Here is a 26,119-nt window from a genome sequence, read left to right as displayed (position 1 = left end):
AGCCTGATCTGTAGGCACCTTGTTATAGAGCAGGGGGAGCTATGTGGATCCATAAAGTTGTGTGAAAAAAGATTCTGTAAAATCTGATTTAATAATTTAAACCGCTGCTATTTGTGGGATTTTCAGTCCACTATGCTGTGCTGACATGACAGACACCTTTCTTTGTCATAGTAGACATACAGAGATGGCTGTCAATCACTGATAAGACCGCCCACTGGGCTGAAAATTCCTGAAAGTAAAGGTTTAAATAATTAAATCACAGATTGTAAAGGAATCTTCTCTCACAAAATGATATATCAATACACTCAGCTCCCCCTACTCTATAACACCGTGCCTTCAGATTAGACTGCAATTTCATAGAAACTTTAGTTAAAAAGTTTGCATCAAATTTTTTTTATTAAATTTACGATTCACGGATATTGGCATTCATACCCTGCTATTGGTTTCAGATTTTTCTCCTGTGGGTGTGTTGCTCGCAGGAATATATGCTGGATGTGAGCTCTCATGTTTTAGCACAGCTTCATTACTTAAGTGATTTACCATCTTGCGGTATGTGCACACTAAGTATTTGTTGCAGAAATTTCTGCATCTTTTGGCAGAAAAACACAGGGCTGTGGAGTCGGAGTCGGAGTCGTGGAGTCGGAGTCGGAGCTCATTTTGGTGGAGTCGGAGTCGGTATAAAATGCACCGACTCCGACTCCTAAAATATATAATAAATTGGGGACAGGAGTGCAATGCAGAATGTGCTGAATATTTTACTAAATAACAACATTTAGTATAATGCTTATATTTAAGTGAAAAATTTATTGTAGTACAATGTGAACATCAGACATTTAATTGTTTTTATGATACAATAATCAAGATATTTGGATAGAACATAAAATATTTATTGGAATACAACTTTAGAACACAAAAAAACTAATAAATTGTAAATATGTAATATATATAATATATATATATATATATACAGTGTATATACACACACACAAGATATATATGTAATCTACTGTATATTACATAGTGTATTACATATTTACAATTTATTACAGTTTTTTGTGTTCTAAAGTTGTATTCCAATAAATATATTTTATGTTCTATCCAAATATCTTGATTATTGTATCATAAAAATTATTAAATGTCTGATGTTCACATACACATATTCATGTACTACAATAAATTTTTCACCTAACTATAAGCAATATATGTAGGAGTCGGAGTCGGAGCCGGAGTCGGAGTCGGTGCAAGAGAATTTGAGGAGTCGGAGTCGGAGTCGGAGTCGAAGGTTTGGCTTACCGACTCCACAGCCCTGGAAAAACACGCTTGTTTTTTTGCTATATCTAACATGTTTTTGGTGCAGATTTTTCCCTACTCATTGGAATGGGCTAAATCTACAGCAAAAACGCTGAAAGGATTAAAATCTGCAGAAGAAAATAAGCAATGTATGCATGAGACTTCAGGATTCACTTTGCTGGCAGAAAATAAATACGGAACAAATATGTGCACAGGCTGTTAGAGTTCATGAAGGATCATGTGCTTTGCTCCCCATCCCTAATAATGAGAATACCCCACCTCTTTTCTGATCTGCCATGTACAGCGAGCAGTGTCCATGAGCAGAGCCAGAAGATCCTCAAGAAGAGCTTTGATGGCTTTATACATACTCTAAGCAAAATGATGTTAAGTTTTTAAAGAAGACCATTTAGGAAGTTTCTTAATTTTACATTTAGGAAGGAGATGAGCAAGTTAAAAAAAAAATCACGACAGTGCAAAAGGTGTATGTAATCTCTAATAAGGACCTGTCTCTTTTTTGCAAAAGGTTTGTTTTTTAATTGCCCATTAAGACTATGTTAAGAAGAGTTAATTTAAAAGGGACCCGACATGTAAAAAATGCTATTAACCTGCAGATATCAGGATAATCTGCAAGTTAATAGTGTTCTCAAATTGCTCGGCTGCCGTACTGAAAGCCCAGGTACCGGGAGGAAATGAACTTTACTCCTCCCAGCAGTCATGGGCTTTCAGTCAGAGGCGCAGCTGGAGCAGTTTCAGTCACCACTTGGTATACAGAGAGCAGAAGATGTAACCATGTTCTGGCACTGACTGACAACCAGCTGTGTACTGCAAAAAAGTTCCCTTTAAAATCCATGTGTACTGGTGAAACAAATAATCCCTTCTTTATACGGTAAGATGGTGGCACTGATACCTGTAGTACTATGAGACCTATTAGAGCAGGTCTGCCTATCCACATACCTCCCCCCATGGGTGTGTCTCAGTGTGAAGAGGTTGTTATACCTCTAGAAGGAACCTCAGAGAGAAAGAGGATTATCGTGTGCTGACCAGGCAAGGTGTCTGTGGAGGCTGCTACATCTCCACTGGGATACTTCTGGGGAGAAGTTGTATCTGAACCTGTACAGGCAGACCCGCAAGTGAAACAACCGTGACACCATGTTTATCTTCTTTGGAGCCGGAAGAGGACTTGTGTTATACTCCTGGAGAGTGGTTTATATATGTTGTTGAATAAACCCTTTGGACTTTTCAATTAAAGTGTTCCTGTCTTTACGTCAAGGAGCAAGCTGAGAAAGTAACCCCACCACATTTGGTGCTAGACTGCGGGCAGCGTTCCAATAAGCATGTGTAACTGTTGAAGGCGAGGTTGTGTGAGAGCAGCAACGCATGCTGACGAGATGAAGAAGCTGTGGATGAAGCTGGTGCAGGTCAGTGTACAGCAACAGGGGACTGGCAGGCAGGGGTTCCAGGAGAGCCAGAGACCGCAGCGGGAGCTACATCAGCAAGAGGAGTCATTGATACAGCATCTGGAAGAGGCAGTAATGGACCGGTTTGTACAATCAATTTTGATGCACGTTCAAAGATGGGGCCCAGACAACCTGAGCGGGCAGGTGGAGAGACACCAGGTGGTTGAGAGAGCTACAGAACTTACCCGCTCGGTCCTGGAGTTCCCAAAAGGGGGCGGAGCGTTCCAAGTCCAAAAGGGGTGACTGTGATAGTACCGAAGGACTCAGGTGAGGACATATTCTGAAGTGTCACGGTCCAGGACATACAGCAGCCTGACGTCCCCTGAGCAGTGAGCAGATGGACTGTAGCTGGGGACGACTATGTTAATTCTTCACATGTTCGGCCGGCAGTACAGACTGTCCATCTGACTAGGGGCCACAAGTGTTTTCCATTAAGTTGATTGGAGAAAGTTTGACTGGACTATTAGACTCGAGAAGCTTTGTGACCTTAGTGAGAGCCATTTTCAATATTCACCTTATTCTCGGAAGAAAGATCGAAGTCACCTGTAGTCAGGGGGACATTAAAGAATATACACCAAGGGTATTGAGTACCATGATGTGGGTGTGGTCCAGGACTTACTATATTCAAATAGAATAGGCAGAGACTGTAATTTTTTGGTCTTTTGGGAGAAGGGGAAAGTGTCCCGTTTCTCAGATAAGAGCCGAAATGGCCTTAAGGAAGCCCCACCACAGCGGGAGGCTGAAAGGGTTCCATCTGATGTGTTGGTGAGTAATGAGGAGGGGCTATCGCCTCCTGAGATCGACAGTCAAGCGTTAGGGGTGACTATAGACAATTGTGGGTCTGTCCAACTTGGCGATCTGCCTGATAAAGAAGTAAACAATTTTATGCCAGTTGGAAGTGTGATAGGTCCAGAAAAGGGGGCCGACATCTGGTACAGTGGGGACTTCTTGTTCCAACATAACGGGGAACTGAGGATAACTTTGACTTTAATGAAGTGAAAAGAAGCTGCAGTAAAAAGGAGCCTAGGAAAATGGGCAAATCCTCATCACAATGCCAGAGACACAACAGACGCAGAGAGGTGGAACAAGTTGCACGCTCTGAATGTGCAAGGAAGGTAGATTAACTTGCTGTGGAAGTTATATTGACAGTCACAACGGCTGGTTTTGAGGCAGACAAGAGAAATTGGTGATGAAAAAAAAACAAAACAAAAACACACATTGTAACAACAGAAATCGGCACAATGAAATCAAGGCGAGCGAGGAAACAGTGTTGGTGTCCTCTACGATTTTTGACCTTAGAGCAGATACAAGAGTGCTAAAAGAGAAGGAGTCCTGGAGGGAAAATCCATGAAGATCAGGTTGAGCAGACCAGTGATCCACCCAGGTCAAGGATGGCTGACAATGGAAACAGCATCAAAACTCTGGAAAGAAAAGAGAACTGCACTGAGGGGTATGGCCCCATGGCAATAAAAAAAAGGAGAACCTGAAGCTGCAGAGACCCAAGTGAAGGCAGAAAGTGATGCTGCAAAAACACAAGAGAAAGCTGAAGCTTCAGAAGTGGAAAACGTCCCTGAAGAGGTAAAGACTAAACCAAAGGCCTCCTCAGAATCAGAGAGCTTGTCTGAACCTGCTGTTGAAAAAGCAGGATGAAAGAGCAGTCAGAACTCTGAGGGAGAATGAAAAAATAGAAGTCAAAGCTGACCTGAAGCTGCAAATAAACCTGAAGAGACTGCAACTCAAGAGGTAGAGCATTTGGAAGAAAAAAGAAGATGCTGAATCGAAGGACAAAGAAGGGAATTTTGTTTACTTACCGTAAATTCCTTTTCTTCTAGCTCCAATTGGGAGACCCAGACAATTGGGGTGTATAGCTATTGCCTCCGGAGGCCACACAAAGTATTACACTTAAAAGTGTAAGGCCCCTCCCCTTCTGGCTATACACCCCCAGTGGGATCACTGGCTCACCAGTTTTAGTGCCAAAGCAAGAAGGAGGAAAGCCAATAACTGGTTTAAAGACCAATTCAATCCGAGGAAACATCGGAGAACTGAACCATACCACATGGACAACATGTGTACCCGAAAAAACAGAGAAACCCCGAAAAAACAGGGCGGGTGCTGGGTCTCCCAATTGGAGCTAGAAGAAAAGGAATTTACGGTAAGTAAACAAAATTCCCTTCTTCTTTTTCGCTCCTAATTGGGAGACCCAGACAATTGGGACGTCCAAAAGCAGTCCCTGGGTGGGTAAAAGAATACCTCGTGATAGGGCCGTGAAACAGCCCTTTCCTACAGGTGGGCAATCGCCGCCTGAAGGACTTATCTACCTAGGCTGGCGTCTGCCGAAGCGTAGGTATGCACTTGAAAAAGCTTGGTAAAAGTATGCAGACTCAATCATGTAGGTGCCTTGACACACCTGCTGAGCCGCAGCCTGGTGCAGTAATGCCCAGGATGCACCCACGGCTCTGGTAGAATGGGCCTTCAGCCTTGAGAGAACCAGAAGCCCAGTAGAACTGTAGGTTTCAAGAATTGGTTCCTCGATCCCCCGAGCCAGGGTGGATTCAGAAGCTTGCGACTGTTTACGCCGACCAGCGACAAGGACAAAGAGTGCATCCGGGTGGCGCAGGAGCGCCATGCGGGAAGTAGAACCTGAGTGCTCTCACCAGAACCAACAGATGCAAATCTTTCTGAAATTGATGGACTGGACGAGGACACAAAGAAGGTGAGGTGATATCCTCATTGATATGAAAGTGGGATACCACCTTAGGGAGAAATTCCGGAATCGGACGCAGAACCACCCTGTCCTGGTGAAGGACCAGGAAGGGAGATTTGTATGAGAGCGTTGCTAGCTCGGAAACTCTCCTAAGAGACGAGACCGTTACTAGAAGGCCACTTCCCGAGAAAAGCGGGAAGGGAGACCTCTTTCAAAGGCTCGAAAGGCGGCATCTGGAGAGCAATTAGAACCTTGTTCAGATCCCAGGGCTCTAACGGTCGCCTGTACGGAGTGCTGAGAAGACAAACTCCCCGTAGGAACGTGCGTACCTGAGGAAGTCGTTTCTGAAAAAATACAGATAGCGCTGAGACTTGTCCCTAAAGGGAACTGAGCGACAACCCTTTTTCCAACCTAGATTGCAGGAAGGAAGGAAACATAGACGATGCAACCGGCCAGGGAGAAACACCCTGCGCCGAGCACCTAGATAAGAATATCTTCCACGTCCTGTGGTCAATCTTGGCGGACGTTGGTATGCTAGCCTGTCTCATGGTGGCAACCACGTCCTGAGGTAATCCTGACGACACTAGGTTCCAGGACTCAAAGCCACACCATCAGGTTGAGGGCCGTAGAATTCAAATGGAAGAATGGCCCTTGAGACAGCCAGTCTGATTGGTCTGGTAGTGCCCCCGGTTAGCCTACCGTGAGGCACCACAGAACCGGGAACCACAACATCCTCGGCCAATCTGTAGCGACGAGGATGGCGCGGCCGCAGTCGGTCCTGATCTAACGCAGCCCTCTGGGCAACAATGCCAGAGGTGGCACATAAGGTAGCTGGAACTGCGACCAATGCTGAACTAAGGCGTCTGCCGCCAGAGCTCGATGATTGTGAAACCGTGCCATGAAGCTGGCACATTGTTGTTGTGCCGTGACGCCATTAGATCGACGTCCGGCCTCTGTCAGCGGCGCCAGATCTCCTGAAACCCGTCCGGGTGAAGAGACCATACCCTTTCGGCCACACCCCGGCGACTTAGGAAGTCAGCTTCCTAGTTTTCCACGCCTGGGATGTGAACTGTGGATATGGTGGATGCCGTGTCTTCCACCCACATCAGAACCTGCCGGACTTCCTGGAAGGCTTGCCGGTTGCGCATTCTTCCTTGGTGGTTGATGCATGCCACCGCTGTGGAGTTGTCCGACTGAAGTCGGATTTGCTTGCTTTCCAGCTGCTGTTGGAAGGTTTGTAGGGCAGGATACACTGCTCTGTGTTCAAGAACATTGATCTGAAGGGTGGACTCTTGCTGAGTCCCCGTACCCTGAGCGCTGTGGTGGAGAAAACCTGCTCCCCACCCTGATAGACTCGCGTCTGTCGTAACTATCGCCCAGGATGGGGATAGGAAGGACCTTCTTTTTGACCATGAGGTGGGAAGAAGCCACCACCGTAGAGATTCCTTGGCCGCCTGAGAAAGAAAGACGACTCTGTTGAGGGAGGTCGACTCCCCGTCCCATTGGCGGAGAATGTCACATTGTAGTGGACGCAGATGAAACTGCGCGAAAAGAACTGCCTCCATTGCTACCATCTTACGTAGGAAGTGCATGAGGCGTCTCAATGTGTGCGACTGGTTCTTAAAGAAGAGATTGCAGCCCGTAGTGAAGGCTGTTTGTCTAGCGGAAGCTTCACTATCGCTGAGAGAGTATGAAACTCCATGCCTAGATATGTTAGCGATAGGGTCGGGGTCGGATCTGACTTTAAAAAGTTGATGATCCACCCAAAACTCTAGAGAGTCTCCAGCGCAACGTTCGGGCAGTGACGGCATGTTTCCTAAGAGAGTGCCTTGACAAGTAGATCGTCTAAATATGGGATCACAGAGTGACCCTGAGAGTGCAGGACTGTGACTACTGCTGCCCTGACCTTGGCGAAGACCAGTGGGACTGTCGCTAGCCGGAAGGTAGAGCTACGAACAGAAGGTGTTCGTCTCCTATAACAAAGCGTAGAGACGCTAGTGCTCTGGATCAATCGGCACGTGCGGATAAGCATCCTTGATGCCTAATGATGCTAGGAAATCTCCTTGGGACATTGAGGCGATGACATGGCGGAGGGATTCCATCCGGAACCGCCTGGTGTCCACGAGCTTGCTGAGCAGTTTTAGATCCAGAACGGGACGGAACGGCCCGTTCTTATAGGCACCGCAAATAATTTGGGGTAAAAACCATGACCTTGTTCCTGAAGAGGAACGGGGGTCATCACTCTTTCTGCCTATAGAGTGCACCCTGTTTGCAGAAGAGCAGCGGCTCGGCCGGGAGGTGGAGAAGTTCTGAAGAATCGAGTTGGAGGACGAGAAGTGAGCTCTATCCTGTACCCGTGAGACAGAATGTCTCACACCCAACGGTCATTGACCTATGGCAGCTAAATATCGCCAAGGCGGGAGAGCCTGCTACCGACCGAGGATGCGGAGAGAGGAGGCCGCAAGTCATGAGGAAGCCGCCTTGGAAGCGGGTTTTCAGACTGTCTCTTTTTTGGGGCGTGACTGAGCCCGCCAAGAATCTGAGCTCCTCTGATCCTTTTGAGTTCACATTGGACGAGGAAAAATGGGACCTGCCCGAGCCTCGAAAAGACCGAAACCCCGACTGCCTCCTGCTCTGTTGGGGTTTGTTGTGTCCGGGCTGAGGAAAGGATGAATCCTTACCCCTGGGCTGTTTAATGGTTACATCCAAACGCTCACCAAACAGTCGGTCAGCAGAAAAAGGCAACTGGTTAAGCACCCTTTTTTTTTTGGAAGCAGAATCTGCCTTCCATTCACTTAACGAGCAGACCAGGCTCTGCGTAAAAACACGGAGCAGCGGAGGCTACTGCCGTACGGTTCGCAGAGTCTAGGGCAACCTGAATCGCGTAAGAAACAAATGCAGACATTTGAGAGGTTAAGGATGCCACCTGCGGCACAGATGTACGTGTAACCGTGTCAATCTGTGTAAGACAAGCTGAAATAGCTTGGAGTGCCCCAAAGGTGAGAATGCTGGAGCCAACGGTGCGCCGACAGTCTCATAGATGGATTTAGACCAGAGATCCATCTGTCTGTCAGTGGCATCTTTAAGTGCAGCTCCATCTCCCACTGCAACTATGGATCTAGCTACAAGCCTGGAGATTGGAGGATGCCGCTTGGGACACTGGGTCCAGTCCTTGACCACGTCAGGGGGCAGGGATAACGTGTATCCTAAGCCGTTTGGAGAAGCGCATATCTGGATAAGTGTGGTGTTCCTGGACTGCCTCTCTGAAGGTAGAGTGGTCCAGAAAAAAACGTGAAGCTGACTCCTCCACTGGAGGAGCTGGATGAGAAATAACCAACATTCTATTGATGGACGCTATAAGATTATTCACTATGGCGTCACCATTAGCTGTATCCAGATTGAGAGCGGTCTCAGGATCAGAATCCTGAGCCGCTACTTCCGCCTCATTACACAGAGAGTCCTTCTGCTAGGACCCTGATGAAACCGAGGGCCGCTCATAGTGAGCCCGCTTAGGCTGTCTGGGACTGACGTCTGTGCAGAGCCGTGACTCTGGGATGCGTGTGACATTCCCGGAGCTGTTAGTTGTTCACACTGAGGGGAGCCATGGATCAATGATTCAACAGTGCCCATGTTGTGAGAGACATGTCCGGACTGCTAGGCTTCTAGTATCATAGCCATAGTCTCAGAAAATCTGTCAGTAAATACTGCAGACACCGTCCTCATCCTCTGGCCATTAGCAGAGACTCCGGCTGTGTTGGATACAATGGGGGTCTATGTAACCTGCCGGCCGTATAGCCGTACATGCTGTACCGGCTGCATAGAAAAACATGTGGTTCTGCACCTTTGTTTTACACAGAGAATATGCTGATAACTCCTCCGCACAATCCAGGAGGGTATATACAACGTGCGACCAAACAGTGCAATGTATATAGTACAAGCATATCTATAAGTGCACTTCTGCACTAGTGGGGTTAGCACCACAGGTGCTGCTTAACGCCTGTTGCAGCGATTGTGTGACTATCAGAATGCCAGGGTCTTCCACACTTGTCTCTGTATCGTACAGAAACTGACACTAATGGCTGCCGGCGTCCTGTGTAGACAAGGAAGCCGTGGGCGTGCCTGAGAAAGTGCGGGAATCCGGTTTCACAGTGCACACAGTGAGAGGGGTGGAGTATGCAAAACATACTCCAGCTCTCAGCGCTGCTGTGCTATGCAGCGTCACGCCCCTACCCTGACTGTCAGGCCTGTGGGCGGTAACGAAGGGAGACTAGGCCCAGAAGCCGGGGACTCGAGTTAATAAGCGCGGCCGGCATATCAGTGCTGGCCGGCGCGGAAGTCCCCGGCGCACCACAAATCCCAGCGGCGCCTTAAATAAAAACGGCAGCGGCGGTTAGCGCGGTAGTCACCCAATACACTAACACACCCAGCAACGCTGTGGTGTGCGATGGCACTAGTGCGGACAGCGCCGCTGTCCCTGGCGCACTAACACACCCAGCAGTGCTGCCGTGTGTCTGCGCGGTCCCCACAGGGACACCGAGTACCTCCATGTAGCAGGGCCATGTCCCTGAAGATACTCCGCTCCATGTCCAGCAGATACCAGGGGCTGTGGATGGAGCACGGTCTCTGTGCCTGGAGACCGATAGAATCCCACTTCACCCAGAGCCCTGTAAAAAGGGATGGGGAAGGAAGCAGCATGTGGGCTCCAGCCTCCGTACCCGCAATGGGTACCTCAACCTTAACAAACACCTCCGACATGAAGTGGGGTGAGAAGGGAGCATGCTGGGAGCCCTGTATGGGCCCTCTTTTCTTCCATCCGACATAGTCAGCAGCTGCTGCTGACTAAACAGTGGAGCTATGCGTGGATGTGTTGCCTCCTTCGCACACAAAGCTAAAACTGGTGAGCCAGTGATCCCACTGGGGGTGTATAGCCAGAAGGGGAGGGGCCTTACACTTTTAAGTGTAATACTTTGTGTGGCCTCCGGAGGCAATAGCTATACACCCCAATTGTCTGGGTCTCCCAATTAGGAGCGAAAAAGAAAAGAGGAAAGTCCGCGAAAAGAGCAGAATTCAAGAGTTTGTAAAAGATGGGTTTGAAAGACCCAAGGAACTGTGCGATGAAAATGAAGGAACAGGAAACAGTCCTGTTGCCCATTGCGGTTTTAACATGGAGGACCGGACAGTGGTCAAAGTTGTGCCCGACGACTTGAGAGAAGCTTGTGCCTACAAGAAGGTGAAGGTACATGTAAAATTTAAGAAAGCCATAGGAGCGTGTAAAGTCGTGTACTTTGCCTCAAAGTCTAATCACTCAATTATATGGTCTATAAATGAAGAAGCTGCCAGACACTTAGAGCTTACAAAGCAGCTGACCACAGCATGTCAGGAAGAGGTTGTAGTTAGAAAACTTTTATTAGACCTCGCAAAACGTTGGAAATAACATTCAGCAAGCCAGAAAAATTCCAGGTATCACAGCTCACAGCTAAGAGAATACGGGAACGTTTCAAATTTATGGAGAAAGTGCAGAATGAGTTGAGAGTTGGAAGTTTATTGCAATTTGTGAATGATTTTATCCAGGCGGCCAGAAATATTGTCAGGAAAATTATTAGAAGGAATGGAACTATCATCCAGGAGTTTATTGATAAAGCCAGAGTTGTGAGAATGAGAATTGAAAGTTGTAATGAAGCCAAAATACCCCCTTGAAATAGGATAGTTTCATTTGTCGTTGCAGGAACGAAGGTAAGTAATGGAAATGTACAGGTTTTTCTAGAATATCATATTGCATACCTAGAAGATGTAGCACAATTAAGATATGAAACACTGAAGATTGAGGAACAACTTTGTTAAGTTGGTGTGAATTGGCAACCGAAATGTTATGCACCCGATAAATGTATTGCCTCCTTTGTCAGGGGCAGCAGGCCCTACAGTGAAAGAAGCTGATGTCGTAGAGGACCCAATAACACATTAGGCTATAGTATCTGAAATGGAATCCGAACATAAGGATGGAGTGACTGACTGATCTGTAGCTGGGGGCAGCGATAGAAAAATACACAGTCAGCCGAAGATGCGCTGGAAGAGAAGGTCATAGTAGATTTGCAAAACGAGGATGCGGAGGCAAATCTTCTATCAGCTCGATGCTGAAGGACCCAGACAGTCACCACTATAGTGTAGTCAATAACCCAGAATCAGACCAGACAGCAGAATATAGTGTGACTCTGGCGACTGCACTAACTGTTGGAGGTAGAGGTCTGACAAAGGTATTTACCTATTAGATGTAATGACTGAATCGGTGTTGGCGACACTGTTTGGTGACAGTGTCAGACCATGTCTCAGGAGCTGAGCTCAAAGTTGACAGAAAAGACTTTCTCGTTTGGTAGTGAAAGGTGCCAAGTCCCACGGCATAAGGCAGAGGAGGGAGGTATGCAAGATGGTGGCTCTGTACCTGTAGTACTACAAGGCTTATTAATACGGATCTGTCTAGCCACGTACCTCCACCCATGGGGGTGTCTCATATGTTATAGTGGTGTCTGTGTGTTTGAAGCATGGCAAGTGTGTGGAGGTTGTTATATCTTTGGAAGGAACCTCTGAGAAAGAAGATTACCTTGTGCTGACCAGGCAAAGTGCCTATGGAGGCTGCTACACCTCCACTGGGATAGTTCTGGGGAAAAATTGTATCCAAACCTGTGCAGGCAGACCCACAAGTGAAACGGACTGCGATACTGTGTTTATGTTCTTTGAAGTCGGAAGAGGACTTCTGTTATGTTCCTGTAGAGCGATTTATGTGTTCCTGAATTAACTTGTTGGGAGTTTTAAGTAAAAAGTGTTCCTGTCATTACCTCAAAGAGCAAGCTGAAAGAATAACCCCATCAAAATAAAAACAATTCCTATCAATACAAGACATGCTCTGTTATTCAACCTTATTAGACTCTCATCAGTCTTCAAGTCTAAATAAAAAGCCCATTTACAATATTTTTCTTTGTGCCTCCTCCATGATATTTGATATAAACCGTGAATGACAAGGTTTGCCTTGAAGAAAAATTAGGCGATCATAGCTTTTTACAGTAACCACTCGTAATTTTTATTTCATTTTACTATCCTAAAACTCAGAACAATTTCAGGGGAAACTACTAGACAAAGGATGCAAAATTTCTTACCAAAGAGTTATCCTTAAAGAGCAGGTTCTCTGGTTTCAGATCTCTGTGTGCAATATTTAGCGAGTGACAATGCTGTAGAGCCAAAGCAATCTGTAAAAAGAAAATGCAAGTCAGCACATTTGTTTGCATCACATAGATGAAAACTGCTTTATTGCAAGATGAGCTGCAGTAACACAACAGTGCAGATCCAACCAGCAACAAAGTAGTCAGCCTCGTGAACCTCTCTGCTCTTACCACATTCTAGAGACATCCAAACGCCCTAGATATACTCAACCTTCCAGCTCCATAAGGATTGGCAACACCAGGGTAAGAGACAAGGGTGTAGGAATCTCTTTGCTACAGTGGACAAGAAACTAACGCCATACAGTACGGCTTCATAGAGAAGCAGAAATTCAATCATATGAAAGCGTATGTGCTATAATCTTGTACATCTGCACTGAGAGAAGTGGGATATGCTGAACTTTTCATTCAGTGGAATTACAAATCTCCGATATTAACCTCTATAAATTTACAAATCAGCAACCAGAGAGAGCAAGAGGACCATTTATTGAGTTGATCATATGATTTGGACCATGATAGACTTGCAGTCCACTGCAGTCTTTTGAAGCAGAGTACAAGCTTATGATAACCCCAGAAAAAGAAAAACAAAAAAACAAAAAAGGAAAAGGAATTTCAAAGTGTGGCTGAAATAAAACAGTTACGCCAGTGGCAGCGTGCATCACATAATCTGATTATAACAAAGCAGGCAATAAGGTCAAGTGAGAACCTATGTCGCTTTAATATGCCTTTAGCCCTCAAGTTGTTCATTGCATGACTGCTGGTGGAAGCTTCTGGAACTTGCCTGCTTTGTTACTTGGCTGGCTTGCTTCTCAGTGAAGTGCCGGTGCTGGCTGATTCTGTGAAACAGCTCGCCCCCCTCCATCATCTCCATAACAATTAGGAGCCGTGCCCTGTTCAAAAGTGTTAATTTAAAGAGCTGGTCAAATATCAGTGAGTATGCAATTAATGCTGATGCTGGTCAACGGAAGGCGCAACCTTGCCTTTCTCCCCTTCCTTCGTTGTCCGATAAGATTTTGGTTTAGTGTGGGTGAAGGTCGCGCCCCAGATTGACAGCACTGGCACTTCTCTTCCAGCAGTGATAAACTCAACCTTCCTGCCATTACCCCTGTCATTCTGCACAGTCCCATGTGTCGTGGTATCAGAGGAACTCGAACGCTAACATTTACATAGTAGGAGCATCTTTTTTCCACAGGTGAGCTTTAACCCACCACCATTAATATTTCTTTAGTATACCCATGTGCAACACTTGCATCTGATTGCATCGTGCATTTTTATATTGTAGATATGGAAAGTGTCTGACCTGTCACTTGGCTGTCTTAGTAATTATTTATCTCACTTGTGATCAATATGCAATTAAATTGCATGACGTTAGTCAACCCGGAACTATGCGGAGAACGTTGCCACGCATTCTCAATTTAAGGTTGATTAGCGCATATCCTAAATATTCATGCCTTTGTATCTAGCTGTCATTGCTGGATAAGTTGAGTTGGGTTACAAGAAGTAAATAATCTGCACATGTCAAGACCCCTTGAGTAATGATTGAATACGTTATGGAATACCACTGCAACTTTAACCCTGACACTTGAAGTTCATCAGAAGTGTGCCACATAGCCAGCTGCTTTCAGACAGACTCTAAAAACAGGGGGCACTAAATATAGCTGGCATCTAGTGACTAGCACAGTGCTAAACTGGGCATTTCATGGAGAATAATACTCACAACAATTGATCATTTCCTAATACAGAGTGTCTAGTGTAACAGGTCAGAGAGCCGGCACGTATTCCGGCATCATAAAGGCTATTAAAAAGTTCAGTGCAGTGAAAGCAAATTTTAATATGAACTTGAGAAAAGAATAGCAGTTGTAAGAGTACCTAGAAAAAGCAGCACATAAAGGTATTAAGAATCAACACAAAACACATAAACCCTTCAGAACTAGGTCATCCTATAATTGGAGGTCTTACATTTGTTACAGGGCAAACTATTGGAGGTCACATTTCTGCAAAAGAGTAAAGTACATGTAATCAAGAGCATAATACATAGATGTTATTGAGGCCATCAGGATCTACTCAATCGCACAGAACTGCCTGCTCTTACCTGGGGCTCGATTCGTGCGGGAACTGCACACTGTTTGCATAAACGTCAATTATTTGTACAATGTTTGGATGTGACGCACACAACATGTGGAGTCGTACCTTAAAGAGAAGAGGATTGGCATTAGTAGGAGAAAAACAGAAGTGTAGTTCAAAAGACAAACAAGAAAAAGCAAAAAAAAAAAAAAAAATAAGTATCAACCTTTAGCAGGTAATGAGAATCATGCAAAATAATAAATAAATAAATAAATAAAATGGACCCAACCCGCTAAAACATGCGCTTTTACATGGGATTTGAAACATACACAATGGTAATAATAACAATATTATAATAGTAATACTTTTTGTTCCTTTTTTATTACAGTTTGCAACAAAGATATAAATGATGTTGCCGGTTGGCTTGACTAGCTTACTATTACGAGAATGGCTACGGACATTGGCAAAGAATACATATGCAACCACACCGTGCTTGCAGGGTATGTTTGCAACGTGTGTCATGATAGTTTGTCTTGTAGGGGTAAAAAGTCTTCACGCCCCCTGTTAAATCATGTGGAAGAAGAATCATTTCAGAACTGTTTCTATCTTTAATTGTCACCTAATCTGTATAAATCAACTGAAAAACAAACCAGAGTGTGGTTACATAAGTGTGAACACCCGGTTATAATTGTGGATGTGATCAGAATTAGCCAATCACATAAAAACTTGAGTTACATAGTAGTCAGTATACAGCGGCCATCATTTACAGTGATTCTGATTAACCCCATATAAAGTCTTTTTCTTAGTTGCATTTTATAGATTAAAAGCCATGGTCCGTAAACCGCTAACAACACAGCAAAGGGATCTAATTGTTCAAAGTTAGGTCAGGTTAAGGGTAGAATTTTTTATTCCAAGGTATTAGATAGATCATGAAACACAGTGAAGACAGTCATCAAAAGGTGGCTTAAATTTGGCACAATAATGAGATTACTTAGAACTGAATTACCATAAAAAAAATTATGAAAAACAAAAAAACAAAAAAAAACAAACAAACAAAAAAGGAAAGTAATCTAGGAGGCTGCCAAGAGGCCTAGAGCAACAAGAAAGGAGCTACAGGAATTTCTGGCATGTAGTGGTTGTGTACTACATGTGTCAACAATTTTTTTTTACAAAGAAAAGAAAATCCAAGCCTGGCAATCTTTTGCCAAAAACCTAAAAAAATTCTGCCAAAAGCATGTTGTTATGGTCTTGTGAGATTAATCTTGATCATTTTGGACATAATTCCAAAAGGCATGTTTGGTGCAAAGCCAACACTGCACATCATCAAAAGAATACTATACCCACAGTAAGGCATGGTGAAAGTATAGCCTTATAAACTAACCATTCAAAATATTAGTTACTTTTTCAACAAAACTTTCATGCCTCTGCTTAAAAGCTGAAATGGAATTTAATGATATCAATGACCCTAAGCATACCTCCAAATCACCTTAAAAAAAAAAAAAAAAAAAAAAAATGGCTTCACCAAAATAAGATCAAAAAGGTTTGGAAGGCTTCCATAATTTCAAAGGGTACTTAAAGTAGTTTAAGGGTGTGAATATTCATGCAACCACTTTCTCTACCTGAAAGATTTTCATTTGTTTTTTTTTTTTTTCAATTAAAGTACAGAAAAAAAATCTGAATTATTGGTATGCTTATTTTACATGACAAAAACCCTCACATTTTAACAGCGGTTTATAGACCTTTCATAGCCAATGTACATCAAATGAAGCCATAGGCTTACATTCAAATGTGTGAAGCCAAAACAGAGTCCATTGTATACCTTGGGAGCTCTTAGGGGTACTTCACACACAGCGAGATCGCAACTGAGATCGCTGCTGAGTCACGGTTTTTGTGACGTAGCAGTGACCTCATTAGCGATCTCGCTGTGTGTGACACTGAGCAGCGATCTGGCCCCTGCTGTGAGATCGCTGCTCGTTACACACAGCCCTGCTTCGTTTTTTTATTGTTGCTCTCTCGCTGATAAGCACACATCACTGTATGTGACAGTGAGAGAGCAACAATCCTGAATGTGCAGGGAGCAGGAGCCGGCGTCTGACAGCCTGCGGTAAGCTGTAACCAAGGTAAACATCGGGTAACCAAGGTGGTTACCCGATATTTACCTTCGTTACCAGCGTCTGCAGCTCTCACGCTGCCAGTGCCGGCTCCTGCTCCCTGCACACGTAGCCGGAGGTTTGCTTATTAACCCAATGTGTGATGTGGCTACGAGTGCAGGGAGCCAGCGCTAAGCGGTGTGCGCTGGTAACTAAGGTAAACATCGGGTAACCATACCCGATGTTTACCTTAGTTACCAGTGTCTGCAGCTTCCAGACGCCGGCTCCCTGGCAGCGCAGCGTCGCTTGCACGTTGCTGCTGGCTGGGGGCTGGTCACTGGTCGCTGGTGAGATCTGCCTGTTTGACAGCTCACCAGCGACCATGTAGCGACGCAGCAGCGATCCTGACCAGGTCAGATCGCTGGTGGGATCGCTGCTGCGTTGCTAAAGTGTGACAGTACCCTTAGTCATATGTCAGAGGCATCCCACAGAGGACAGTTATAAACCCCAATTTCAAGTTAACGGGTACAGTAGTCCTACAGTGATTGTACCAGAACAGATAAGTGGCACCCCTAGCACTGCTCTTCTCTGTGGATTAAAAAGGATTGGACAAATTTAGGATCTGAAGAAAAAAAAATAAAAAAAAAATAAAAACTAATCTTAATACTTTTCTAGCGCCCTTCCATTGTACATCAGGTTGATCTGCTTTTTGACTAGTGGATTCTAAACCCAGATTGTGTAATGATTTGCACACTGTAAATGCAATCGGACAATAGAGAAAAGTAATAGCCATGTGTAATGTATATGCAAAGTGTCTTTCAAATGCTTTGGTTTTAACACAATTGTGACAATAATCTAGTGATCAGGGACTTGTTTGCTGATTGACAATCATTTACACAGGCTGACAGCATTTAATAAGCACACAGAGCAATCAGTTATAGATGGGTCTGTGAACATAGGCTGCCATTGTTCTCGGCAGCACAGGTCCTGTTTACACGTGATGAGGTGCTTCCAAATCAATCATCTTTTAATTAAGCCAAAACAATTTGACCCAATGAATGATCAGATCGGCAGCCTGTTTATAATGCATGATTATAAGGAAACGAGCTTTCATAAGAACACGCAACCACTAATCAAAATACAGTATAAATGTAGCCTTACAGGAAACAATATATTTCTATAATTACACCAATTGTGTGTAAAACTAGCGTCTATAGACAACCCGGCAACGTTCATTTACACAACATTGTACAAACACATTACATTTGCAGACAAACAGCAAAGACATTTTGACAATAAAGAAAAAGAAACAATGAAGCATAGAAGAATAGCAGTAAAACTTGGGAATTGAAAATGAGGGCTTTTACAGGAAACCCATTTTCTGCCATATATTTAAAAGAAAGAATTTTTTTTTTTTTAAAAAAAAAAACCCCAATATTTCATCTGATATGAATGTGAACAGTCAACCTTATCTTGTAATTCTATGTAGCCTATTTCTTTTATTGGTTGTTTAAGGAGAAAACTGTGAAATATGTTATGCTATAAAGAAAAAGAATAGTAATAAAATAAAAGAATAACATTATAGACAAACAGTGTCCTGCATTCAAAAAATAGATCTGATCAGTTAAGGGTCGCTGCAGTCAAAAGGTGCATTTACACAAAATGTTTGCGGCCGATAAACGACAGCTGATCAGCTACATTAAAGCCGAACAGTGGCCCTTTAATTGTTGGTCGTTTGTTTGGCAGATGGCAGCCGATTTAAACAGGCCGATTATCAGTAAAACATAGCACCTAGGAGTGCTCCCTTCACAAAATTTAGCGAGTATAAATGTGTCCTAAGGCAGGGATCACACCACGTCTTTGTCCCAGTTATTGTCAGAAGCTTCACAGTGAACACCTAAAAAATTAGTTTCAGAGGTGCCCTTGACTTTAATGAGGTATAATGAAACTTTGGACACCATTAGATTTCATTTCCAGGGTTCATCTGTTACTCTAGAGCAGGGGTGGTCAATTAATTTTGCCATGGGGCCGCATGAGAAATTGGGATGGTTTACACATCTGAGCATGCTCAGTTAAAAAAAAACCCTCGATCCATCGGTGGAATGCGTTTTTTGCCGCATTATGACGGATCCAGCGCCCATAGGCTTTCATTTTACAACACGCCAGTGACAAAAAACGTTCCCTTGTGTGTCATTTCTGGCAGCTGGACACAGAAATTTTGCCGGATCTGACACACGCCAGATGAAACGCAAGGGCATCAGGCACAATCTGGCGCAAATACAATTCAATGAGGATAAAAACGCATCCGGCGCCGGATCCGTTTTATCCGGTATTCGCCGGATTGTGCCTGATGGCAAAAAACGGATGTGTGAAAGAGGCCTTACTGACATCAGTAATGTGTATTCCCCCCACTGACCCAAATAATGTCTATGTCACTTACTCACCTCAGTAATGTGTATGTCTGCACTGATCCCAGTAATGTTTATGCTCCCCATTGACCGCAGTAATGTCTATGCCACTTACTGACCTCCATATTTTCATTGAATCTTTGTATTGTTTAACTTACTGTTTGTTTATGAAGGGATAGTGTATATACTGTATACAGTATTGGGTAGAACTTTTGGTTAGCTGGCCTGACAACGGCACATGACATTGTACATGGCCGGCTAATCAAAAGAGAAGTAGGGTAAGAGGCAACCAAACGCAATGTAAACCCAAACTTAAAATAAAAAGAAGGAAAGAGTAGATGATGCACATATTTCAAGACAAAAAGCAACAAAGCCATGCAAGCATGCTTCCAGGTAACCCCAAGACAAATAAAATACCAACCTAAAGATTCCTTATATACAAGTAAAAAATAAAGTCATTAGAGAAACAATTACAACATAAAGTATGATCTGTATTGTGTTTTCCATGCAATTTTTTTTCTACGATTTGGCAAAATGTCCAAATACAGTAAATTCTATCGTGAGTGAAACCATCGGACCCTTCAGATCAAAAAAGTATCTAAACTACTATAAAATGTAGCAGAACAGCAATAAAATGCTGTGAAAAATTTGTATAAAAATCCAAAAACTTTATAAACAGAATAAAAAAAAACAAAAAAAAAAAAACCAGCATCCCTTGTAATCATAGCATTTGTATCTACAGCAGCAATTAGTGTTTTCGTATGTGGTATTATAGCCCAGAGCAGCATCCAGAATTCTCCTGGTTGCAGACAGAAATATCCTTACCATCTTATAAAGCAATCGCATGTAAGGCCGGTGTCCCACTTGCGATTGCCTCACGTGAGTTTCGCGGTGCATCACCCGGCACAGACTCACACTCTGCTCATAGGAGCGGTTCAGTTGCATGTATCTCTATGCAGCCGTCGCGCTCCTGTGAAGAGAGTGCGAGTCCATGACGGGTGATGCAGCGCGAAACTCACGCGAGGCAATCGCAAGTGGGACACCGGACTTACTAGGTTTATGTTATTACATAATAATAGTTGGGAATCTGTGGGGTCTCCAATGATCCTGAGAATAAAGGGGTTGCAGTGCTGATATGGTGCTACATCCCCTAGACCAGTGATGGCAAAGCTATAGCACACGCGCCGTCGCCTCAGCCAGAGTCGTAATGTCACTCTGAACTGCTGGCATGATCGCGTTAGCAGTTCAAAGTTGTGTCGAATGGGAGGAGACATTACTCATCACTTCGATACGCACTCGCCTAGGCCGCAGGCACTACAATGAGCTAGCTGATTAAAGATATGAATATTCACTGCACCCTACGCTCATAATCCCACCCACCTCTCTGCACTGAAGCCTATGCTCAGAGGTGGGCGTGATTATGGTCTTTGGGAGCAGTAAATCTTACTTTTCTTTAATATCAGCACACGTGACCGCCCAGCAGCCGGCTTCCTGTAGATGCTGGGGGATGGGGGGGGGGGGTGTCACATGTGCAGCTATTAAAGAGAATGATTACTTACTGCACTCCCCGCTCGTAATCTCGGGCGTGTGGGGCAGTGAATATGCTGGCAGCTATACATGCTGAAGTCAGTTTCGGGTAAGACGGCATCGGATTAGGATACTGTGGGAACAGAGGAATGGGGAGTATAATAGTTTGTTTTGTTTTTTTTCTCTTTCCTGTGTGCGGCATGATGGGGGATCATTTGCACCAGGATGGTGCCAAGATGGGGACATCTGTACCAAGATGGGCCCATCTATACAAGGACGGGGACAGTATGGAGACATCTATATCAAGACGGGGACATCTATACAAGGATGGGGCCATGAAGGGAACATTTATACCAGGATGAGGACATCAATACCAGGATGGGGACATGAAGGCCAGGAAGTGTGGCTCTCAAACTTACAAAGTATGAGTCAAGGTTAGAGAAGTTATCAGCATGTATGCAACAGCAAAAAAAAAAAAACACATTAATTGTTCAAAACCATGCCAAATGCTTTTAAAATTCTGTCATTCATGTTATATTGCCCCGTTGGCACTTATCGATAAATTGTGCTTTAGGTTGCAGATTGGGCACTTGGCCTATGAAAGGTTCGCCATCACTTCCCTAGATAGTCTTCTCCTGCTAGGATAATAGGGGATCCTAGATGTCTGCCCTCAACCAAGTTATTGGTGGACATGCCATTACTTTATAAGAGGGGAAAGCCGTGGAACAATTTGGCTCAGTGCTTTTATTGCAATGGAGCACTTTGTTTTTCTTGCGATTCTGGCAGCGTCTCTCTCTGAGAACACAGGAGCCCTAGGCCGAGCTGAAGGTTTCTATATATGAGGGAGGAGGGAGAGATGGCTGTCTATATAATATGGTTGGGCCTTTTCATAATTAAGAGTGTAAGCTTGTTGGTTTCACTGAACACTTTTAGCCACAATAAAAAGGTTTCTGATAATATCATTCAGAAAGAGATAGCATCTACTGCTGGTATGAACACTTGGATAACATTGATACGACGGAATCTAATATTTTGGCTGCTACATTGGAGGAGGTTCTCTAAACTTCTTAATTAGGTAAAATTACAAAGTACTTGAAAAGCCAAATAACTTGCCTCCTATTAACAATCCTCTAGGTTCTGAAGAACGCAGGGATTTTTTTTGCCTAGATTACCTGCCACCCTGCAGTCTCAAAGTGGCCATATAACCAGGTAAGGAGCACACGCTGCAAGCAGGTTACAAAGTCCCCATGGGGATCCTGTCAGCCCTCCTGAAAGTTTCCCAGCGCTGTCCCTGTTTAGCAGCCTGGGAGGGAGCATGTTTGGAACATCAATGCAGTTTGTCAAAACTGTTAAGTGTTCAAGAACAAACTACTATTGGCAGAGCAGAAAGCCGGGGGCTAAGAGAAGTGAGCTCCTGAAGACAGAACTTGAGAACAACCCCCGAGCCTCTTCAAGACAGTGCAACTTTTCGTTCTTGAGCTTTTGTTTATTTTCTCCTCTTCTTCCAAGAGCCATAACTTGCTGACTTTCCACGACATTGCCTAATAAGAAACTGTCTTTTTTTTTTGTGGGACGAGTTGAAGCAATTTATTTTATAATATAATGTAATAGAAAACAGAAAAAAAACAAAAAAACAACAAAATACAAAACAAAAAACAAAGTGGGACTGAACAATGATATAAAAACCAACGCAATTCTGCCATTGCTTTGTGGCCTTTGCTTTTTGGAGTTCATTGTGTACGAAAGATGACCTGTCCACATGAGCCTCCAGGTCTGCATGATTACGACAATACCAAATTTGCATAGTTTTTTTTTCATATAAAAAAGGTAAAAACAAAATCAGAAGTTTGCAAAATAAAACATTTTGCAAGAAAAAAAATAAATAAATTTGGGTTCTGCAACCATTTCCTGAAACCCAAAATATTTTTACTTTTCAATGAATGGAATTATTTGAGGACTAGAGATGAGTGGACCTGTTGAAGTTCAGGTTCTGCAGATTCAGCTGGACTTTAGATAAAGTTCTGTTTTGGACCCGAACCTCAATGGAAGTCACTGATTGGGCAGTTCGGGTCTCCGCCCACATGCAGCCAGCCATAAACAGATCACTTCTGGAGACTTTTTCCATTACTTCTTCGCACACACTACATCCGATAATGCCAGTTACCCCCAGTGTGAGCCATTTAAACACTGCAAACGGCTCACACTGGGCTGAGCACAGAGCATACCTGAGCACAGCGATGCTTGCCTGAGTGCTTTGCATATGTAAAGCACCGGAACTACAGAGCTGATGGGAAACAATGAGCAGGAGCGTGCTGCCAATAATGATTATTTAAATAATTCTTGCAGTGATTAATAGCAGCATCTACATGGTTAACAGCGGTGATCAGAGCTAAGCTCCAGTCGCTGTTCTGAGACACAAATGCTGGTTATGTAAAAGCTGGCATCTACAACATGTGCAGAAAGTTTAGCTCCCTCCACACTTATGGACCCCAGCATAGGACGTGATTACACCCCTAGGAGTGAAAGAGTTAAGGTTGTTAAAAAGCAAAGAAGATAAAGGCAGCGCACACCCTCAAAATATACTGAAGACTCTGGATCAATAGAATTACATAAGGTTATGATCAATAGTCAACCTCAGTACTGTACAGGGCAAAGTCTGACTGGAATAACTCACCTCATTTCTGGCTTTGGGGCGATCGATGAGAATTTTCAGTGCAAAACGTTCTTGTGTAGATTTTTTCACACATACTCTACAAAACAAATAAAAAACAAAAATGTAATTGGATATAATCCAATCTAAAAAAAAAACACAAAACACTGAGGGGTAACAACATGCAGTCTTCAATTCTGAGGTTTTTATGGTTTCAACCTACTTTGTAACACACTATGTAATGTTAACAACTTGTGATCTGCCCATAGACTATGGATGTCAGGGTGGTTTTAAAAGAGCAATGCAGAGGAAGCTGCTTGCACAAGATCGTGGAGCTACGGCAGCGAGTAGCTGGTAGTCAGACACCACCAAACTCCCCATAGACAAGGCATAGAGGATTTATTATCATCTCTGCTGTACTGATTGCTGTATACACAGCGCTGAACAAGACAGGTGTATACAGTACACAGCGTTTAGAGTTTCCTCCTCCAGACCTAGAAACCGAGTAATTGTTGAGTGTGGGAAGGGAGCAGGAGCTGCTGGGTCCTACGAGATAGTAGGAGTAAATGCTGCTGTACAGCCAGGAAGCTGCATTTTCCCTGTAATCGGGGTAACTATACCAGCATCAGTTACAGGGGAAATCAGCAATAAAAATAATGTATTAACATGCTGAATTGCCCCCTAGAGGTCCTATTGTGGAAAGGGGGGCACAATGTGTGAAATAAATACATTTAAAAAAAAAATATATATATATATTATCAGAAAATGTGCCTGGTCAGGAAGGGGTAAAACGGCCTATTTTTGATATAATTAATAGCATGACAGTACATGGTGTAACCAAAGGAAGATGTGTTAAACAAGCAGTAGAATAGAAGTAAACAATAGAAAGAGAGGCATGCTCCAATGGTATGGTGGCTATGCATTAGGAAGGTATTGCTGGCTGGGCAGTATCCACATTAGTACCAGACGGCAGGACAGGTCCCCAAAAGGCAGCAATTCTCTCCCCTGGTAAAAATAGATGGAGGCCACATAACTATGAGAGACCTTGTGTAACTGAACACTAAACACATACAATATTATGTAGGGTTACAAATGTGTGGAGTTCGTCACGACACACAGTGATGGGTGATTAGTATTGTTTGACAATAGCACAAATTTTCTGCCAAAAATGCTCCAAAAATCCAATCACTGAGCCTCTTTTCAAGGGAATCAAATATGCCAAGTGTATACTGGATACCAAGAAGGTTTCATCTATGAGGCTGTGGTAATATGCTACATATACATTGGTGGCTGATTATCTATAGTAAGTAAAATTGGCTGGCCGCACTAATACATCAGAAGCCAAAGCCAAGGGTGTTGCCACCTGATCAGCCACAAACTGATATCAGATCCAGCCTTATTACTATGCTGACCTAACACCAGATTCTGGGAAGGTAATGGATTTATAGGACAGACTTCAGGCCAGGGCTGGGGAGAGATTAAAGGCCAGATCACCAAGAAATCGGCTATCGGTGCTTTCTCTGCAGAATTGGTCTTATTGGGTCCTAAAGTCTACATTTGTTTAAAAAGAAGGGAATTTTGTTTACTTACCGTAAATTCCTTTTCTTCTAGCTCCTATTGGGAGACCCAGACAATTGGGTGTATAGCTTCTGCCTCCGGAGGCCACACAAAGTATTACACTTTAAAAAGTGTAACCCCTCCCCTCTGCTATACACCCTCCCGTGCATCACGGGCTCCTCAGTTTTGGTGCAAAAGCAGGAAGGAGGAAACTTATAAATTGGTCTAAGGTAAATTCAATCCGAAGGATGTTCGGAGAACTGAAGACCATGAACCAAAAGAACAATTCAACATGAACAACATGTGTACACAAAAGAACAACCAGCCTGAAGGGAACAGGGGCGGGTGCTGGGTCTCCCAATAGGAGCTAGAAGAAAAGGAATTTACGGTAAGTAAACAAAATTCCCTTCTTCTTTGTCACTCCATTGGGAGACCCAGACAATTGGGACGTCCAAAAGCAGTCCCCGGGTGGGTAAAAGAATACCTCGATAAAAAAGAGCCGAAAACGACCCCCTCTTACAGGTGGGCAACCGCCGCCTGAAGGACTCGCCTACCTAGACTGGCGTTTGCCGAAGCATAGGTATGCACCTGATAGTGTTTCGTGAAAGTGTGCAGACTAGACCAGGTAGCTGCCTGACACACCTGCTGAGCCGTAGCCCGGTGCCGCAATGCCCAGGACGCACCCACGGCTCTGGTAGAATGGGCTTTCAGCCCTGAAGGAAGCGGAAGCCCAGAAGAACGGTAGGCTTCAAGAATCGGTTCCTTGATCCACCGAGCCAAGGTTGACTTGGAAGCCTGCGAACCCTTACGCTGGCCAGCGACAAGGACAAAGAGGGCATCTGAACGGCGCAGGGGCGCCGTGCGAGACACGTAGAGCCGGAGTGCTCTCACCAGATCTAATGAGTGCAAATCCTTTTCACATTGGTGAATTGGATGAGGGCAAAATAAAGGTAAGGAGATATCCTGATTGAGATGAAAAGGGGATACCACCTTAGGGAGAAATTCCGGGACCGGACGCAGAACCACCTTATCCTGGTGAAAAACCAGGAAGGGGGCTTTGCATGACAGCGCTGCCAGCTCCGACACTCTACGGAGCGATGTAACTGCCACTAGAAATGCCACCTTCTGCGAAAGACATGATAAAGGGACATCCCGCAGCGGCTC

At 44.2% G+C, this 26,119-nt stretch overlaps 1 protein-coding gene across 2 annotated transcripts in view; it reads right to left on the bottom strand.

Moving 5' to 3' along the window:
- The window catches only part of MAPKAPK5 (MAPK activated protein kinase 5), a 123,031-nt gene that overhangs the window by 62,809 nt on the left and 34,103 nt on the right, over positions 1-26,119 (bottom strand). For both annotated transcript variants that reach the window (XM_075341844.1, XM_075341845.1), the window contains exons 3-6: positions 23,423-23,498; positions 14,752-14,849; positions 13,441-13,549; positions 12,600-12,689 (exon numbers count right to left, since the gene is read on the bottom strand). In XM_075341844.1, the coding sequence (XP_075197959.1) occupies positions 12,600-12,689; positions 13,441-13,549; positions 14,752-14,849; positions 23,423-23,498 (373 nt within the window). The remainder of the gene's footprint in view (positions 1-12,599; positions 12,690-13,440; positions 13,550-14,751; positions 14,850-23,422; positions 23,499-26,119) is intronic.

Source organism: Anomaloglossus baeobatrachus, chromosome 1, assembly GCF_048569485.1.
Source record: "Anomaloglossus baeobatrachus isolate aAnoBae1 chromosome 1, aAnoBae1.hap1, whole genome shotgun sequence".
NCBI classification, from domain to species: domain Eukaryota; kingdom Metazoa; phylum Chordata; class Amphibia; order Anura; family Aromobatidae; genus Anomaloglossus; species Anomaloglossus baeobatrachus.
This window is presented reverse-complemented; position numbering and strand designations above follow the sequence as displayed.